This window comes from Salmo salar, chromosome ssa04, assembly GCF_905237065.1.
Source record: "Salmo salar chromosome ssa04, Ssal_v3.1, whole genome shotgun sequence".
In the NCBI taxonomy this organism is placed as follows: Eukaryota; Metazoa; Chordata; class Actinopteri; order Salmoniformes; family Salmonidae; genus Salmo; species Salmo salar.
This window is the reverse complement of record NC_059445.1, coordinates 5,323,458-5,343,905: the sequence shown is the minus strand read 5'-3', so window position 1 is coordinate 5,343,905 and position 20,448 is coordinate 5,323,458. Positions and strand designations below refer to the sequence as shown.

Sequence of the window (20,448 nt, the reverse complement as noted above, 5' to 3'; positions counted from 1 at the left end):
CCCTTTCCTCTGGCTAGCCTGTTTATATTCAGACCCCCCCTTTCCTCTGGCTAGCCTGTCTATATTCAGACCCCCCCCTTTCCTCTGGCTAGCCTGTTTATATTCAGATCCCCTCTTTCCTCTGGCTAGCCTGTTTATATTCAGATCCCCCCTTTCCTCTGGCTAGCCTGTTTATATTCAGACCCCCCCTTTCCTCTGGCTAGCCTGTTTATATTCAGACCCCCTTTCCTCTGGCTAGCCTGTTTATATTCAGACCCCCCCTTTCCTCTGGCTAGCCTGTCTATATTCAGACCCCCCCTTTCCTCTGGCTAGCCTGTTTATATTCAGACCCCCCCTTTCCTCTGGCTAGCCTGTCTATATTCAGCCCCCCCCTTTCCTCTGGCTAGCCTGTTTATATTCAGACCCCCCCTTTCCTCTGGCTAGCCTGTCTATATTCAGACCCCCCTTTCCTCTGGCTAGCCTGTTTATATTCAGACCCCCCCTTTCCTCTGGCTAGCCTGTCTATATTCAGACCCCCCTTTCCTCTGGCTAGCCTGTCTATATTCAGACCCCCCTTTCCTCTGGCTAGCCTGTTTATATTCAGACCCCCCTTTCCTCTGGCTAGCCTGTCTATAATCAGACCCCCCTTTCCTCTGGCTAGCCTGTCTATATTCAGACCCCCCCCTTTCCTCTGGCTAGCCTGTCTAGATTCAGACCCCCCTTTCCTCTGGCTAGCCTGTTTATATTCAGACCCCCCCTTTCCTCTGGCTAGCCTGTCTATATTCAGACCCCCCTTTCCTCTGGCTAGCCTGTCTATATTCAGACCCCCTTTCCTCTGGCTAGCCTGTCTATATTCAGACCCCCTTTCCTCTGGCTAGCCTGTTTATATTCAGATCCCCCTTTCCTCTGGCTAGCCTGTCTATAATCAGACCCCCCTTTCCTCTGGCTAGCCTGTCTAGATTCAGACCCCCCCTTTCCTCTGGCTAGCCTGTTTATATTCAGATCCCCCTTTCCTCTGGCTAGCCTGTCTATATTCAGACCCCCCCTTTCCTCTGGCTAGCCTGTTTATATTCAGACCCCCCTTTCCTCTGGCTAGCCTGTCTATAATCAGACCCCCTTTCCTCTGGCTAGCCTGTCTATATTCAGACCCCCCCTTTCCTCTGGCTAGCCTGTCTAGATTCAGACCCCCCTTTCCTCTGGCTAGCCTGTCTATATTCCGACCCCCCCCTTTCCTCTGGCTAGCCTGTCTAGATTCAGACCCCCCTTTCCTCTGGCTAGCCTGTTTATATTCAGACCCCCCTTTCCTCTGGCTAGCCTGTCTATATTCAGACGCCCCCTTTCCTCTGGCTAGCCTGTCTATATTCAGACCCCCCCTTTCCTCTGGCTAGCCTGTTTATATTCAGACCCCCCCCTTTCCTCTGGCTAGCCTGTCTATAATCAGACCCCCCTTTCCTCTGGCTAGCCTGTCTAGATTCAGACCCCCCCTTTCCTCTGGCTAGCCTGTTTATATTCAGACCCCCCTTTCCTCTGGCTAGCCTGTCTATATTCAGACCCCCCCCTTTCCTCTGGCTAGCCTGTTTATATTCAGACCCCCCCTTTCCTCTGGCTAGCCTGTTTATATTCAGACCCCCCTTTCCTCTGGCTAGCCTGTCTATATTCAGACCCCCTTTCCTCTGGCTAGCCTGTCTATATTCAGACCCCCCCTTTCCTCTGGCTAGCCTGTCTAGATTCAGACCCCCCTTTCCTCTGGCTAGCCTGTCTATAATCAGACCCCCTTTCCTCTGGCTAGCCTGTTTATATTCAGACCCCCCCTTTCCTCTGGCTAGCCTGTTTATATTCAGACCCCCCTTTCCTCTGGCTAGCCTGTCTATATTCAGACCCCCCTTTCCTCTGGCTAGCCTGTCTATATTCAGACCCCCCCTTTCCTCTGGCTAGCCTGTCTAGATTCAGACCCCCCCTTTCCTCTGGCTAGCCTGTCTAGATTCAGACCCCCTTTCCTCTGGCTAGCCTGTCTATATTCAGACCCCCCTTTCCTCTGGCTAGCCTGTCTATATTCAGACCCCCCCCTTTCCTCTGGCTAGCCTGTTTATATTCAGACCCCCCCTTTCCTCTGGCTAGCCTGTCTATATTCAGACCCCCCCTTTCCTCTGGCTAGCCTGTCTAGATTCAGACCCCCTTTCCTCTGGCTAGCCTGTCTAGATTCAGACCCCCCTTTCCTGTGGCCTTTCCCCCCTCCCTCCCCTCCCTCCTCCCTCCCTCCTCCCTCCCCCCTCGTGACCCCCCGTGTGCAGACATGAGGTCAAGCTCCAGAGATCACAGGGGGAGGGGGGTAAGATCAGGCCAAACATAGAGCCCCATACCAGAACCTCTCCCTTCCCCTGGTCTGTGTGTGTGTGTGTGTGTGTGTGTGTGTGTGTGTGTGTGTGTGTGTGTGTGTGTGTGTGTGTGTGTGTGTGTGTGTGTGTGTGTGTGTGTGAGCACTCTTGCAGAAACCTCAGCTCAGGGAAATTCAAATGAGGGAGTAACAGAGTGAGAACAAGAGAAAGAGAGAGAGAATGGGAGAGGGGAGAGATACAGAGAGAGAGGGGAGAGATACAGAGAGAGAGAGGGGAGAGAGGGAGAGATAATGAGAGAGAGAGGAGAGAGTCAGAATTAGAGAGAGAGGGGGGGAGAGAGAGGGGAGAGACAGAGAATGAGAGATAGAGGGGGAGAGAGAGGGGGGAGAGAGAGAGAGAGGTTGCTGAAGTTGCAGGTTAGCTAATGTGTAGATCTGAAGAGATTTGCAGAGACCATTTTCTCTCCCTCCCCTCTCTCTCCCCTATGCCTTCCCTCTCTCCCCCCTCTCCTCTCCCTGGTTGTGTATCTGTTGTTAGTTTATGGCATTAGCGTTACAAGCAGTGTGTGTGTGTGTGTGTGTGTGTGTGTGTGTGTGTGTGTGTGTGTATACACATGCTGATTAGAATCCAGTTCTCCACACACTCACATGCATGTCAACACAACACTAACAGGTAGATGGGATGCTCTGGACCAACACAACACTAACGGGTAGATGGGATGTTCTGGACCAACACAACACTACTCCCTCCATTTACCACCTCCTCCCTCCCTCCCATGTCTCCTTCTCCCTCCCTCCCTCCCTCCCTCCAATGTCTCCTTCTCCTCCCTCCCTCCAATGTCTCCTTCTCCCTCCCTCCCTCCAATGTCTCCTTCTCCCTCCCTCCCTCCAATGTCTCCTTCTCCCTCCCTCCCTCCCTCCAATGTCTCCTTCTCCCTCCCTCCCTCCTTCTCCCTCTCTCCAATGTCTCCTTCTCCCTCCCTCCCTCCCTCTCCCTCCCTCCCTTTAATGTCTCCTTCTTCTCCCTCCCTCCCTCCCTCCCTCCCTCCCTCCCTCCCTCCCTACCTTTAAGGTCTCCCTCCAGGTTCAGTATGATGCTCTGGTCTCCATCTTGTTTCCCGCTGCCTAGAATCATCCAGCTCTCCAGACTGTCAGAGTCCACACTGGAGCTCCTCCTCTTTGGGGCGGATTTTCTCTAGGGGGTGGGGTCAACAACATAATAAATGGTATTATTCATTGATGACTGTTAATGACGCAGCACTAACGGCCAGTTAATCAGAACCAGCGTGGAGTTGGTTCTGGACCGTGCTCCATCTGGGTCTGGAGTACTGACACCGAGGCTGCCTTCTTTGTGGGCTTTACTCGGCCTCGTCTCAGGATGGTAAGTTGGTGGTTGAAGATATCCCTCTAGTGGTGTGGGGGCTATAGCCGGCCTCGTCTCAGGATGGTAAGTTGGTGGTTGAAGATATCCCTCTAGTGGTGTGGGGGCTATAGCCGGCCTCGTCTCAGGATGGTAAGTTGGTGGTTGAAGATATCCCTCTAGTGGTGTGGGGGCTATACTCGGCCTCGTCTCAGGATGGTAAGTTGGTGGTTGAAGATATCCCTCTAGTGGTGTGGGGGCTATACTCGGCCTCGTCTCAGGATGGTAAGTTGGTGGTTGAAGATATCCCTCTAGTGGTGTGGGGGCTATACTCGGCCTCGTCTCAGGATGGTAAGTTGGTGGTTGAAGATATCCCTCTAGTGGTGTGGGGGCTATAGCCGTCCTCGTCTCAGGATGGTAAGTTGGTGGTTGAAGATATCCCTCTAGTGGTGTGGGGGCTATAGCCGGCCTCGTCTCAGGATGGTAAGTTGGTGGTTGAAGATATCCCTCTAGTGGTGTGGGGGCTATACCGGCCTCGTCTCAGGATGGTAAGTTGGTGGTTGAAGATATCCCTCTAGTGGTGTGGGGGCTATAGCCGGCCTCGTCTCAGGATGGTAAGTTGGTGGTTGAAGATATCCCTCTAGTGGTGTGGGGGCTATAGCCGGCCTCGTCTCAGGATGGTAAGTTGGTGGTTGAAGATATCCCTCTAGTGGTGTGGGGGCTATAGCCGGCCTCGTCTCAGGATGGTAAGTTGGTGGTTGAAGATATCCCTCTAGTGGTGTGGGGGCTATAGCCGGCCTCGTCTCAGGATGGTAAGTTGGTGGTTGAAGATATCCCTCTAGTGGTGTGGGGGCTATAGCCGGCCTCGTCTCAGGATGGTAAGTTGGTGGTTGAAGATATCCCTCTAGTGGTGTGGGGGCTATACTCGGCCTCGTCTCAGGATGGTAAGTTGGTGGTTGAAGATATCCCTCTAGTGGTGTGGGGGCTATAGCCGTCCTCGTCTCAGGATGGTAAGTTGGTGGTTGAAGATATCCCTCTAGTGGTGTGGGGGCTATAGCCGGCCTCGTCTCAGGATGGTAAGTTGGTGGTTGAAGATATCCCTCTAGTGGTGTGGGGGCTATACTCGGCCTCGTCTCAGGATGGTAAGTTGGTGGTTGAAGACATCCCTCTAGTGGTGTGGGGGCTATAGCCGGCCTCGTCTCAGGATGGTAAGTTGGTGGTTGAAGATATCCCTCTAGTGGTGTGGGGGCTATAGCCGTCCTCGTCTCAGGATGGTAAGTTGGTGGTTGAAGATATCCCTCTAGTGGTGTGGGGGGCTATAGCCGGCCTCGTCTCAGGATGGTAAGTTGGTGGTTGAAGATATCCCTCTAGTGGTGTGGGGGCTATAGCCGGCCTCGTCTCAGGATGGTAAGTTGGTGGTTGAAGATATCCCTCTAGTGGTGTGGGGGCTATAGCCGGCCTCGTCTCAGGATGGTAAGTTGGTGGTTGAAGATATCCCTCTAGTGGTGTGGGGGCTATAGCCGGCCTCGTCTCAGGATGGTAAGTTGGTGGTTGAAGATATCCCTCTAGTGGTGTGGGGGCTATACACGGCCTCGTCTCAGGATGGTAAGTTGGTGGTTGAAGATATCCCTCTAGTGGTGTGGGGGGCTATAGCCGGCCTCGTCTCAGGATGGTAAGTTGGTGGTTGAAGATATCCCTCTAGTGGTGTGGGGGCTATAGCCGGCCTCGTCTCAGGATGGTAAGTTGGTGGTTGAAGATATCCCTCTAGTGGTGTGGGGGCTATACTCGGCCTCGTCTCAGGATGGTAAGTTGGTGGTTGAAGATATCCCTCTAGTGGTGTGGGGGCTATAGCCGGCCTCGTCTCAGGATGGTAAGTTGGTGGTTGAAGGTATCCCTCTAGTGGTGTGGGGGCTATACTCGGCCTCGTCTCAGGATGGTAAGTTGGTGGTTGAAGATATCCCTCTAGTGGTGTGGGGGCTATAGCCGGCCTCGTCTCAGGATGGTAAGTTGGTGGTTGAAGATATCCCTCTAGTGGTGTGGGGGCTATAGCCGGCCTCGTCTCAGGATGGTAAGTTGGTGGTTGAAGATATCCCTCTAGTGGTGTGGGGGCTATACTCGGCCTTGTCTCAGGATGGTAAGTTGGTGGTTGAAGATATCCCTCTAGTGGTGTGGGGGCTGTGCTTTGGCAAAGTGGGTGGGGTTATATCCTGCCTGTTTGGCCCTGTCCGGGGGTATCGTCCGATGGGCCACAGTGTCTCCCAACCCCTCCTGTCTCAGCCTCCAGTATTTATGCTGCAGTAGTTTATGTGTCGAGGGGCTAGGGTCAGTCTGTTACATCTGGAGTATTTCTCCTGTCTTATCCGGTGTCCTGTGTGAATTTAAATATGCTCTCTCTAATTCTCTCTCTTTTTTATTTACCTTTATTTATACAGGTTTATTCTCATTGAGATAAATATCTCTTTTCCAAGAGAGACCTGGTCCAATAGCAGCAAGGGGAACAACGTTTCAGACAAAACAACTTACATTACACTCACACAACATTAAAACAAAACTATAAACACACATACAGTACAACAAAAACATACTACATTTAAAAAACACAAACATCTTGACTAAAAACAGCTGGCCTAAAAACGATTACACTCTTCTATAATATATATACACATCGATCAAGTGTTTAAACTCCGCCAACGAAACTAGATCGTCACATTTTAAAATGTTCAGGAGAGAATTCCAGGACCACGGAGATGAGTAACTAAAACTATTTCTACCGTGACCTGGTCTAATTTTTGGTAACTGTTAGAAGCAAATCAGAATGGGACCGTAATTGATTCTTATTTCCTGACCTGATTAAAAAAAAAAGAACAGAGATAAAATGGCATTTTACCCAATATGGCCTTATAAATCAGTGTATACCAGTGTTGAAGCCTACGCAAGGTCAATGACGACCAGCCAACAGCGCTTTCTTTCTCTCTCTCTCTCTCTCTCTCTCTCTCTCTCTCTCGGAGGACCTGAGCCCTAGGACCATGCCTCAGGACTACCTGACATGATGACTCCTTGCTGTCCCCAGTCCACCTGGCCGTGCTGCTGCTCCAGTTTCAACTGTTCTGCCTGCGGCTATGGAACCCTGACCTGTTCACCGGACGTGCTACCTGTCCCAGACCTGCTGTTTTCAACTCTCTAGAGACAGCAGGAGCGGTAGAGATACTCTCAAAGATCGGCTATGAAAAAGCCAACTGACACTTACTCTTGAGGTGCTGACCTGTTGCACCCTCGACAACCACTGTGATTATTATTATTTGACCCTGCTGGTCATTTATGAACATTTGAACATCTTGACCATGTTCTGTTATAATCTCCACCCGGCACAGCCAGAAGAGAACTGGTCCACCCCTCATAGCCTGGTTCCTCTCTAGGTTTCTAATCTCCACCCGGCACAGCCAGAAGAGGACTGGTCCACCCCTCATAGCCTGGTTCCTCTCTAGGTTTCTAATCTCCACCCCTCATAGCCTGGTTCCTCTCTAGGTTTCTAATCTCCACCCCTCATAGCCTGGTTCTTCTCTAGGTTTCTAATCTCCACCCCTCAGAGCCTGGTTCCTCTCTAGGTTTCTAATCTCCACCCAGCACAGCCAGAAGAGGACTGGTCCACCTCTCAGAGCCTGGTTCCTCTCTAGGTTTCTAATCTCCACCCAGCACAGCCAGAAGAGGACTGGCCCACCCCTCAGAGCCTGGTTCCTCTCTAGGTTTCTAATCTCCACCCAGCACAGCCAGAAGAGGACTGGTCCACCCCTCATAGCCTGGTTCCTCTCTAGGTTTCTAATCTCCACCCCTCAGAGCCTGGTTCCTCTCTAGGTTTCTAATCTCCACCCCTCAGAGCCTGGTTCCTCTCTAGGTTTCTTCCTAGGTTCCTGGCCTTTCTAGGGAGTTTTTCCTAGCCACCGTGCTTCTACACCTGCATTGCTTGCTGTTTGGGGTTTTAGGCTGGGTTTCTGTACAGCACTTTGATATATCAGCTGATGTAAGAAGGGCTTTATAAATAAATTTGATTTACACAGGCAGTCCAAATCTGATATTTCCCACACTAATTGCTCTTTTGACCAATCACATCAGATGTTTTTCAGAGCTGATTCTAGAAGGGGTTTGGTGTTTCTAGAGATCAATACCGTACCAGAGGGAATCACTACGAAATGTTTGGCACAACGTAACGTGGCCACTGGGAACAAGCCGAAGACACACACACACTGTCTCTGTACCTGTGGTGCCGGGGTCGAGGCCTGCAGGGATCCTTTCTTTAACCTCTGACCTTTCGCGCTACACACCCCGTCATCTTCCTCCGTGTTGTCTGACACCGTGATGACGTCGTCTTGACTCGAGTCGATGACTATCACCTCCTGGAACGACCTTTGGAGTCTGGGGTCGCCTTCGGAATGAAAGAGGAGAGTTATGGGGGTTTTGGAGTCTGGGGTCACCTTCAGAATGATAGAGGAGAGTTATGGGGGTTTGGGGTCGCCTTCGGAATGAAAGAGGAGAGTTATGGGGGTTTTGGAGTCTGGGGTCACCTTCAGAATGATAGAGGAGAGTTATGGGGGTTTTGTTTGGGGTCGCCTTCAGAATGATAGAGGAGAGTTATGGGGGTTTAGGGTCGCCTTCGGAATGAAAGAGGAGAGTTATGGGGGTTTTGTTTGGGGTCACCTTCGGAATGATAGAGGAGAGTTATGGGGGTTTGGGGTCGCCTTCAGAATGATAGAGGAGAGTTATGGGGGTTTTTGGAGTCTGGGGTCACCTACAGAATGATAGAGGAGAGTTATGGGGGTTTGGGGTCACCTTCAGAATGATAGAGGAGAGTTATGGGGGTTTTGTTTGGGGTCACCTTCAGAATGATAGAGGAGAGTTATGGGGGTTTGGGGTCACCTTCAGAATGATAGAGGAGAGTTATGGGGGTTTTGGAGTCTGGGGTCATCTTCAGAATGATAGAGGAGAGTTATGGGGGTTTTGTTTGGGGTCGCCTTCAGAATGATAGAGGAGAGTTATGGGGGTTTTAGCGTCTGGGGTCGCCTTCAGAATGATAGAGGAGAGTTATGGGGGTTATGGGGCAACGTAAGGAAATGGACACCAAAATAATAACTGATATACCCGTTGAAATAATGGTTATGTATCATCATTAGGGCTATAGAGGTAAACGGATTTCTACCGAACCGTTCAGGGACCTAGAATCAGTCAGCACTGTGAACCACAATGAATGAATGAAGAAATATATATGTATGATGGAACTAGAATGACGGAACTAGAATAATGGAACTAGAATGACGGGACTAGAATAATGGAACTAGAATAACGGAACTAGAATAATGGAACTAGAATGACGGAACTAGAATAATGGAACTAGAATAACGGAACTAGAATAATGGAACTAGAATGACGGAACTAGAATAATGGAACTAGAATAATGGAACTAGAATAATGGAACTAGAATAATGGAACTAGAATAACGGAACTAGAATAATGGAACTAGAATGACGGAACTAGAATAATGGAACTAGAATGACGGGACTAGAATAACGGAACTAGAATAACGGGACTAGAATAACGGGACTAGAATAACGGGACTAGAATGACGGAACTAGAATGACGGAACTAAAATGACGGGACTAGAATGACGGGACTAGAATGACGGGACTAGAATAATGGAACTAGAATGACGGGACTAGAATGACGGAACTAAAATGACGGGACTAGAATGACGGGACTAGAATGACGGAACTAGTATAACGGGACTAGAATGACGGGACTAGAATGACGGGACTAGAATAACGGAACTAGAATAACGGAACTAGAATAACGGAACTAGAATAACGGAACTAGAATAACGGAACTAGAATGACGGGACTAGAATGACGGAACTAGAATGACGGAACTAGAATGACGGAACTAGAATAATGGAACTAGAATGACGGAACTAGAATAATGGAACTAGAATAACGGAACTAGAATAACGGAACTAGAATGACGGAACTAGAAGTTAAATGAGAAGTATATAGTACAACGAACCAGAGCCAACGGGTAGTTAGGCTGCTAGTTAACCATCTGAATGGAGGTGGTGTTCTGTGTTACTGCTAGTTAACCATCTGAATGGAGGTGGTGTTCTGTGTTACTGCTAGTTAACCATCTGAATGGAGGTGGTGTTCTGTGTTACTGCTAGTTAACCGTCTGAATGGAGGTGGTGTTCTGTGTTACTGCTAGTTAACCGTCTGAATGGAGGTGGTGTTCTGTGTTACTGCTAGTTAACCATCTGAATGGAGGTGGTGTTCTGTGTTACTGCTAGTTAACCATCTGAATGGAGGTGGTGTTCTGTGTTACTGCTAGTTAACCATCTGAATGGAGGTGGTGTTCTGTGTTACTGCTAGTTAACCATCTGAATGGAGGTGGTGTTCTGTGTTACTGCTAGTTAACCATCTGAATGGAGGTGGTGTTCTGTGTTACTGCTAGTTAACCATCTGAATGGAGGTGGTGTTCTGTGTTACTGCTAGTTAACCATCTGAATGGAGGTGGTGTTCTGTGTTACTGCTAGTTAACCATCTGAATGGAGGTGGTGTTCTGTGTTACTGCTAGTTAACCATCTGAATGGAGGTGGTGTTCTGTGTTACTGCTAGTTAACCATCTGAATGGAGGTGGTGTTCTGTGTTACTGCTAGTTAACCATCTGAATGGAGGTGGTGTTCTGTGTTACTGCTAGTTAACCATCTGAATGGAGGTGGTGTTCTGTGTTACTGCTAGTTAACCATCTGAATGGAGGCGGTGTTCTGTGTTACTGCTAGTTAACCATCTGAATGGAGGCGGTGTTCTGTGTTACTGCTAGTTAACCATCTGAATGGAGGTGGTGTTCTGTGTTACTGCTAGTTAACCATCTGAATGGAGGTGGTGTTCTGTGTTACTGCTAGTTAACCATCTGAATGGAGGTGGTGTTCTGTGTTACTGCTAGTTAACCATCTGAATGGAGGTGGTGTTCTGTGTTACTGCTAGTTAACCATCTGAATGGAGGTGGTGTTCTGTGTTACTGCTAGTTAACCATCTGAATGGAGGTGGTGTTCTGTGTTACTGCTAGTTAACCATCTGAATGGAGGTGGTGTTCTGTGTTACTGCTAGTTAACCATCTGAATGGAGGTGGTGTTCTGTGTTACTGCTAGTTAACCATCTGAATGGAGGTGGTGTTCTGTGTTACTGCTAGTTAACCATCTGAATGGAGGTGGTGTTCTGTGTTACTGCTAGTTAACCATCTGAATGGAGGCGGCGTTCTGTGTTAGTGCTAGTTAACCATCTGAATGGAGGTGGCGTTCTGTGTTACTGCTAGTTAACCATCTGAATGGAGGTGGCGTTCTGTGTTACTGCTAGTTAACCATCTGAATGGAGGTGGTGTTCTGTGTTACTGCTAGTTAACCATCTGAATGGAGGTGGTGTTCTGTGTTACTGCTAGTTAACCATCTGAATGGAGGTGGCGTTCTGTGTTACTGCTAGTTAACCATCTGAATGGAGGTGGCGTTCTGTGTTACTGCTAGTTAACCATCTGAATGGAGGTGGCGTTCTGTGTTACTGCTAGTTAACCATCTGAATGGAGGTGGCGTTCTGTGTTACTGCTAGTTAACCATCTGAATGGAGGTGGTGTTCTGTGTTACTGCTAGTTAACCATCTGAATGGAGGTGGCGTTCTGTGTTACTGCTAGTTAACCATCTGAATGGAGGTGGTGTTCTGTGTTACTGCTAGTTAACCATCTGAATGGAGGTGGTGTTCTGTGTTACTGCTAGTTAACCATCTGAATGGAGGTGGCGTTCTGTGTTACTGCTAGTTAACCATCTGAATGGAGGTGGCGTTCTGTGTTACTGCTAGTTAACCATCTGAATGGAGGTGGCGTTCTGTGTTACTGCTAGTTAACCATCTGAATGGAGGTGGTGTTCTGTGTTACTGCTAGTTAACCATCTGAATGGAGGTGGTGTTCTGTGTTACTGCTAGTTAACCATCTGAATGGAGGTGGTGTTCTGTGTTACTGCTAGTTAACCATCTGAATGGAGGTGGTGTTCTGTGTTACTGCTAGTTAACCATCTGAATGGAGGTGGTGTTCTGTGTTACTGCTAGTTAACCATCTGAATGGAGGTGGCGTTCTGTGTTACTGCTAGTTAACCATCTGAATGGAGGTGGTGTTCTGTGTTACTGCTAGTTAACCATCTGAATGGAGGTGGTGTTCTGTGTTACTGCTAGTTAACCATCTGAATGGAGGTGGTGTTCTGTGTTACTGCTAGTTAACCGTCTGAATGGAGGTGGTGTTCTGTGTTACTGCTAGTTAACCATCTGAATGGAGGTGGTGTTCTGTGTTACTGCTAGTTAACCGTCTGAATGGAGGTGGTGTTCTGTGTTACTGCTAGTTAACCGTCTGAATGGAGGTGGTGTTCTGTGTTACTGCTAGTTAACCGTCTGAATGGAGGTGGTGTTCTGTGTTACTGCTAGTTAACCGTCTGAATGGAGGTGGTGTTCTGTGTTACTGCTAGTTAACCATCTGAATGGAGGTGGTGTTCTGTGTTACTGCTAGTTAACCATCTGAATGGAGGTGGTGTTCTGTGTTACTGCTAGTTAACCATCTGAATGGAGGTGGCGTTCTGTGTTACTGCTAGTTAACCATCTGAATGGAGGTGGCGTTCTGTGTTACTGCTAGTTAACCATCTGAATGGAGGTGGCGTTCTGTGTTACTGCTAGTTAACCATCTGAATGGAGGTGGTGTTCTGTGTTACTGCTAGTTAACCATCTGAATGGAGGTGGTGTTCTGTGTTACTGCTAGTTAACCATCTGAATGGAGGTGGTGTTCTGTGTTACTGCTAGTTAACCATCTGAATGGAGGTGGTGTTCTGTGTTACTGCTAGTTAACCATCTGAATGGAGGTGGTGTTCTGTGTTACTGCTAGTTAACCATCTGAATGGAGGTGGTGTTCTGTGTTACTGTAGGAAACAGGAAGTCACACAGACTCAATTAGCCGAGCTAGCTGGCTAGCTAACTACAAGGTAGCTAGCTGTACAGACGCAGACAGTGAGTGGACATTCACGCACCTTTGGATAAAGCCCTGTATAAACACACACACACACACACACACACACACACACACACACACACACACACACACACACACACACACACACACACACACACACACACACACACACACACACACACACACACACACACCTCTCTGCTGTTTCCTGTTGGGTTTGACTTGTAGTTTTTTCTGCTCTGTGTGCCCCACCAGGTGTTGCCGTAGATCTCTGTTACCATGATCACGTGACTTGGACGGCTGCTTTCGTTTGGCCTTGCGCCCATCTTCCTCCTCCTCCTCTCCAGGGTTCTCTCCGTGGCTGGAGGAGAGGCGCCTGTCTTCCTCCTCTTCCTCCTCCTTCTCTCCGTGGCTGGAGGAGAGGCGCCTGTCTTCCTCCTCCTCCTCCTTCTCTCCAGGGTTAGAGGAGTAGTGAAGCTGGCTGTAGAGTCTGAACTCTAGTTCACTGTCTTCAACCTCTGACCCCTCTGACTCCTCCCCGTACAGCTCATCCTCTAGCTCCGCCCTGTCCACGTAGCCCGCAAACATCACCACAGAGCTCACAACACCCTGCAGAGAGAGAGAGACAGAGAGGAGAGAGAGACAGAGAGGAGACAGAGAGGAGAGAGGAGACAGAGAGGAGACAGAGAGAGAGAGACAGAGACAGAGAGGAGAGACAGAGACAGAGAGAGAGACAGAGAGGAGAGACAGAGAGAGAGACAGAGAGAGACAGAGAGAGAGGGCGACATAAATATGACATTTGAAATGTCTTTATTATTTTGGAACTTGTGTAAGTGTAATATTTACTGTTAATTATTTGTTATTGTTTATTATCTATTTCACTTGCTTTGACAATGTTATGATATGTTTCCCCCATGTCAATAAAGACCTTACATTGAAGAGAGAAGAGAAAATCTGGCATTATCATCAATAAAACTAATGTGAACTCCACCCCACTCATTATCATCATTATCATCCAAACTAATGTGAACTCCACTCTACTCATTATCATCCAAACTAATGTGAACTCCACTCTACTCATTATCATCCAAACTAATGTGAACTCCACCCCACTCATTATCAATATCATCATCCAAACTAATGTGAACTCCACTCTACTCATTATCATCCAAACTAATGTGAACTCCACTCTACTCATTATCATCCAAACTAATGTGAACTCCACTCTACTCATTATCATCCAAACTAATGTGAACTCCACCCTACTCATTATCAAACTAATGTGAACTCCACCCTATTCATTATCAAACTAATGTGAACTCCACTCTACTCATTATCATCCAAACTAATGTGAACTCCACTCTACTCATTATCAAACTAATGTTAACTCCACTCTACTCATTATCAAACTAATGTGAACTCCACCCAACTCATTATCAAACTAATGTGAACTCCACTCTACTCATTATCAAACTAATGTGAACTCCACTCTACTCATTATCAAACTAATGTGAACTCCACCCAACTCATTATCAAACTAATGTGAACTCCACCCTACTCATTATCAAACTAATGTGAACTCCACTCTACTCATTATCAAACTAATGTGAACTCCACCCAACTCATTATCAAACTAATGTGAACTCCACCCTACTCATTATCAAACTAATGTGAACTCCACCCTACTCATTATCAAACTAATGTGAACTCCACTCTACTCATTATCAAACTAATGTGAACTCCACCCTACTCATTATCAAACTAATGTGAACTCCACCCAACTCATTATCATCATCAAACTAATGTGAACTCCACCCCACTCATTATCATCATTATCATCCAAACTAATGTGAATTCCACTCTACTCATTATCAAACTAATGTGAACTCCACTCTACTCATTATCAAACTAATGTGAACTCCACCCTACTCATTATCAAACTAATGTGAACTCCACTCTACTCATTATCAAACTAATGTGAACTCCTCTACTCATTATCAAACTAATGTGAACTCCACCCTACTCATTATCAAACTAATGTGAACTCCACTCTACTCATTATCAAACTAATGTGAACTCCACTCTACTCATTATCAAACTAATGTGAACTCCACTCTACTCATTATCATCATTATCATCAAAACTAATGTGAACTCCACTCTACTCATTATCATCAAAACTAATGTGAACTCCACCCTATTCATTATCATCATTATCATCAAAACTAATGTGAACTCCACTCTACTCATTATCAAACTAGTCTGTCTGGTCTGGTCTGTCTGTCTGTCTGTCTGTCTGTGTGTGTTTGTGTGAGAGAGAGGGATTGTGAGGTCCATTGCCCTGCCCAGTGCTGCGTATCTGTGCCATGATGGCCAGAGATGATTGGCTCCTAGAGCGCCATTGCCCTGGAAACGCCACGCTGACCGCTCACAGACCGCCACCCAGGAAATAAGGACAGAGGACAGAGGGAGTGAGAGTGAGTGAGTGAGTGTGTGAGTGAGAGTGTGAGAGTGTGAGTGAGTGAGTGAGTGAGAGTGAGTGAGTGAGTGAGTGAGTGAGTGAGTGAGTGAGTGAGTGAGTGAGTGAGTGAGTGAGTGAGTGAGTGAGTGAGTGAGTGAGTGTGTGGGGAGAGAAAAGACAGAGAAATGATGAGGTGTGTGTGTCGTCTGAGGAAATGAAAAAGGCATCTTCATAATGATCAAGGAATCTCCGACCGAAAAACTCAGCCACTGAAGATTGTGCATTGATCCCCGGGGGGGTCGGAGATAACTTTCAGTGTTCATCTTTATCTCCTGAACAACGATCGGGTGTGTGACAAATCATCTGAAATGTCTGGAGGGTTTCTACAAGCAGTACAGGGAGATTCATGACTCATTAGGTCGCGATACTGTAGGGGACTGGAGAGGACTGGAGGTCATGAAGGGGAGGGAGAGGCTTCCCTGTGGCTCAGTTGAAAACCACCTGAACTACCTGGTACCAGATCTGTCCAGCCTCCTGAACTACCTGGTACCAGACCTGTCCATCCTCCTGAACTACCTGGTACCAGACCTGTCCAGCCTCCTGAACTACCTGGTACCAGACCTGTCCATCCTCCTGAACTACCTGGTACCAGACCTGTCCATCCTCCTGAACTACCTGGTACCAGACCTGTCCATCCTCCTGAACTACCTGGTACCAGACCTGTCCATCCTCCTGAACTACCTGGTACCAGACCTGTCCATCCTCCTGAACTACCTGGTACCAGATCTGTCCATCCTCCTGAACTACCTGGTACCAGACCTGTCCATCCTCCTGAACTACCTGGTACCAGACCTGTCCATCCTCCTGAACTACCTGGTACCAGACCTGTCCATCCTCCTGAACTACCTGGTACCAGACCTGTCCAGCCTCCTGAACTACCTGGTACCAGACCTGTCCAGCCTCCTGAACTACCTGGTACCAGACCTGTCCATCCTCCTGAACTACCTGGTACCAGACCTGTCCATCCTCCTGAACTACCTGGTACCAGACCTGTCCATCCTCCTGAACTACCTGGTACCAGATCTGTCCATCCTCCTGAACTACCTGGTACCAGATCTGTCCATCCTCCTGAACTACCTGGTACCAGACCTGTCCATCCTCCTGAACTACCTGGTACCAGACCTGTCCATCCTCCTGAACTACCTGGTACCAGACCTGTCCAGCCTCCTGAACTACCTGGTACCAGATCTGTCCTGAACTACCTGGTACCAGACCTGTCCATCCTCCTGAACTACCTGGTACCAGACCTGTCCATCCTCCTGAACTACCTGGTACCAGACCTGTCCAGCCTCCTGAACTACCTGGTACCAGATCTGTCCATCCTCCTGAACTACCTGGTACCAGACCTGTCCATCCTCCTGAACTACCTGGTACCAGATCTGTCCATCCTCCTAAACTACCTGGTACCAGACCTGTCCATCCTCCTGAACTACTTGGTACCAGACCTGTCCATCCTCCTGAACTACCTGGTACCAGATCTGTGAATCTCTGGACCGGGGAGAAGAAGGCAAGACGGCTCAGGTGTCCCTCTACAAGAGCTTTACATGGTGACGACCCAAATGACTTCGCTAACACAATGACAAACGACCCAACGGGACTTCAGAACAGAGATGGAAGAATCTGTTACATGACATCTCTGCTGTTGAAACATGATTCTAGCTGTGATTTGAGGACTGCAGTCCGTGTATAACTAGTTACAATAAAAAAGCACCAGTGACCAGCTAAAACAAACAGCCAGGTTTGATAAAACATAACAAGACGTGTTCACATACTAGCTAGCTAACTGGCTAACACACATCCACTAACGCTAAAAGATGGGACATCAAAGACGTTATAAAACATGATGTTCAACTAGCCTGTAAGTTCAGTTACGACATGCGGACTGTCTTATTAAATGAGTTTGATGCTATCTAAAGTGTTGTGTTAACTAACTATAGTTGGCTAATATGTTAGCATCGGTTTATGCTGCACCCCACGTGTTTATGAAAGGCCGGCGGCATGTAAACAAAACGCTCTGTTCAACACCGGCGACGGATTCACACACACAACCGGCACCTCTCCGGTTCTCTTCACTACGGCAAAACTACATGCACATATCTCGTTGATTCCAACGGATAAAAAAAAAAAAATCAACTCACCTGTTTTTATAACTCACTAGAGTATTTCACTGGTTTGCTCACATGCTCTGCTACTTCCGGTGTTGTGGAGAGGGAAGTGGATTGGGCCAACCATGACCTTTCCCAGGGAACCGACTGTGCCTGTCTGCATTCAGACAGTGTCAAGACATTTTGATGAAAGGTCAACAGTAGCCTCGTAAACTTTAATGTCGCCCCCCCCAAAAAAATATATATGTGGAATAGTCTTCATGTTTAATATAACATCACCGTTATATTAATTTATTAAGATTATCATAGACTATTCTATACTACTATAGGATACCCTATTCATATCACATTAAACCCCTATAAATGTATATATTTTTTTTTAACAAGGGTTCTTCTAAGATCCTCAATGTTCCTTGAAGCGTCCCGTGTGACGCACTGCATCTCAGGGCTAGAGATGTCACTACAGACCCTGGTTCAATTTCTAGGCTGTATCACAACAGACCGTGATTGGGAGTCTCATAGGGCGGCGACACAATTGGCCCAGCGTCATTCCGGGGTTTGACCAAGGTAGGCAGTCATTGTAAATAAGAATTTGTTCTTAAGTAACTTGCCTGGTTAAATAAAATATATATATATATATATATATTTTTTTTAAATAACTGTAGGTTTCTTGGCACTGAAAAATGCTTGGCTGTGTGAACCTTCACCCCAGTCTGAGGTCCTGAGTGCTCTGGAGCAGGTTTTCATCAAGGATCTCTCTGTACTTTACTCCGTTCATCTTTCCCTCGATCCTGACTAGTCTCCCAGTCCCTGCTGCTGGAAAAACATCTCCACAGCATGATGCTGCCACCACCATGCTTCACCGTAGGGATGGTGCCAGGTTTCCTCCAGACGTAAGGCCTGATTGGTGGAGTGCTGCAGAGATGGTTGTCTTTCTGGAAGGTTCTCCCATCTCCACAGAGGAACTCTGAACCTCTGTCAAAGTGACCATCGGGTGCTTGGTCACCTCCCTGACCAAGGCCCATCTCCCGTCTGATTGCTCAGTTTGGCCGGGCGGCCAGCTCTAGGAAGAGTCTTGGTGGTTCCAAACTTCTTCCATTTAAGAATGATGGAGGCCACAGTGTTCTTGGGAACCTTCAACGCTGCAGACATTTTTTGGTACCCTTCCCCAGATCTGTGCCTTGACACAATCTTGTCTCTGAGCTCTACGGACAATTCCTTCGACCTCTTGGCTTGGTTTTTGCTCTGACATGCACTGTCAACTGTGTGCCTTTTCAAATCAATTGAATTTACCACAGGTGGACTCCAATCAAGTCGTAGAAACATCTCAAGGATGATCAATGGAAACAGGATGCACCTGAGCTCAATTTCGCTGTCTCATAGCAAACGGTCTGGATACTTATGTAAATAAGGTTTGATATTTTTTATACATTTGCTAAAATTTCTAGAAACCTGTTTTCGCTTTGTCATTATGGGGTATTGGGATGTCATTATGGGGTATTGTGATGTCATTATGGGGTATTGTGATGTCATTATGGGGTATTGGGATGTCATTATGGGGTATTGTGATGTCATTATGGGGTATTGTGATGTCATTATGGGGTATTGTGATGTCATTATGGGGTATTGTGATGTCATTATGGGGTATTGTGATGTCATTATGGGGTATTGTGATGTTATTATGGGGTATTGTGATGTTATTATGGGGTATTGTGTGTAGATTGATGAGGAAAAATGTTTCATTTAATCCATTTTAGAATAAGGCTTTAACGTAGCAAAATGTGTAAAAAGGTAAGGAGTCTGAATACTTTCCGAATGCACCGTTATGTGTTTGTCTGTGTCTACAGGTACACTGACCAGCAGACACACAATTGGTATTGGTTTGTCTCATAATGTTATACAGTGTCATGTACAGTTGATTGTAATGAACGGTTTCTCTAGAACCTTCCAGGACTCAGTCACAGCAGCCATCTTCCTCCTCCCTGTTTTAATGAAGATCCCAGAGGCCTTTTCATTACGGACAAGGTATGTGTGTGAAAACCAGCGTCCAGAAAGTGAACAGTTTTTCATTCATATAATTTTTACCCCCACCAAAAAAAAAAAAAAAGAACAAATGTGAATTATTTTGGTGAATTATTTTGTATAATTATATATGTTTTGTATTGACAGACTTCCCCCTCTCCATACACCTCTGATGAATATAACAGGAAAACTATTCGGTCACCATGCACTGCCAAATCATTCTGGCTATGGATAGCCTATAGATCACACATCAGCATCAACACGCCAGACCTATTGGACTTGGGGCTGGGAGTTTACCACGTTTTTTTACCATTTTCAGAATTTTCGCTTTGCCCTCTAAAATCCTAATAAACACAGACAACTAAAAATATTGTTGTTATTATTGTTATTATTGTTGTTATTGTTATTATTGTTGTTATTATTGTTATTATTGTTGTTATTATTGTTGTTATTGTTATTATTGTTGTTGTTATTGTTGTTATTGTTGTTATTATTTTTGTTGTTATTGTTATGCTGATTATTATTTATAATAATGGGGGGGGGACAAATATTTACCCCAAAGGAACCATTAAAAGGGGGGTTCTTTGAAGAAGGGGTTCCCCCCACAGTTAGAATTTGAAGAATCCGTAAAGGATCCTCCGGGAGCCTCCAGTCTGACCTGTACGGAGAGATTGCGCCCCGGTATCCAAACATGCCATGGCTTGAGAGACGCAGTCACCGGTCGATTGTTTGGAGCTAGCTACTTCGTTTTAAAATATCAACAGTACTGCTACAGAAGCATAGCATTTGATTAACAATTAATTTAGGCTCCATCATCGTCAATATTCGTTCCGGTTGGCTGATGCTGTGCAGCAGAGGCAGAAAGACAAAAGAGGTAAATCACAATCAGTAAAAAAAAAAAAAAAAAAATGGAGATAGCTAACTAAACAGATTTACATCGTCGGTCATCAACATCAATGACCTGCTGAAATCCTACCCTCTTTTCCAGGATGTAAATCATGTCAGGAGTCACTGTAACTCGTTGTCTTACAGTTTGTGATGCTGAGTGAATGTGTGTAGTTGTTGTTGCAGAAAGAAATGGGTCTATATATGCTACA

At 46.9% G+C, this 20,448-nt stretch overlaps 1 protein-coding gene across 6 annotated transcripts in view; it reads right to left on the bottom strand.

Annotated features, from left to right (window-relative positions):
• LOC123742397 (zinc finger CCHC domain-containing protein 7) overlaps window positions 1–17,485 on the bottom strand; it is a 113,400-nt gene extending 95,915 nt beyond the window's left edge. For 4 of the 6 annotated variants that reach the window (XR_006769523.1, XR_006769524.1, XM_045716354.1 and 1 more), the window contains exons 1-4: window positions 17,363–17,485; window positions 12,899–13,313; window positions 7,928–8,094; window positions 3,380–3,509 (exon numbers count right to left, since the gene is read on the bottom strand). Coding sequence is in view for 2 of the 6 variants with exons in the window: in XM_045716354.1 (XP_045572310.1) it covers window positions 3,380–3,509; window positions 7,928–8,094; window positions 12,899–13,292 (691 nt within the window). In the remaining 4 variants the exon portion in view is untranslated. The remainder of the gene's footprint in view (window positions 1–3,379; window positions 3,510–7,927; window positions 8,095–12,898; window positions 13,314–17,362) is intronic. The other 2 variants (XR_006769526.1, XR_006769525.1) reach the window with 2 other exon arrangements.
• Window positions 17,486–20,448: the final 2,963 nt, after the last annotated feature.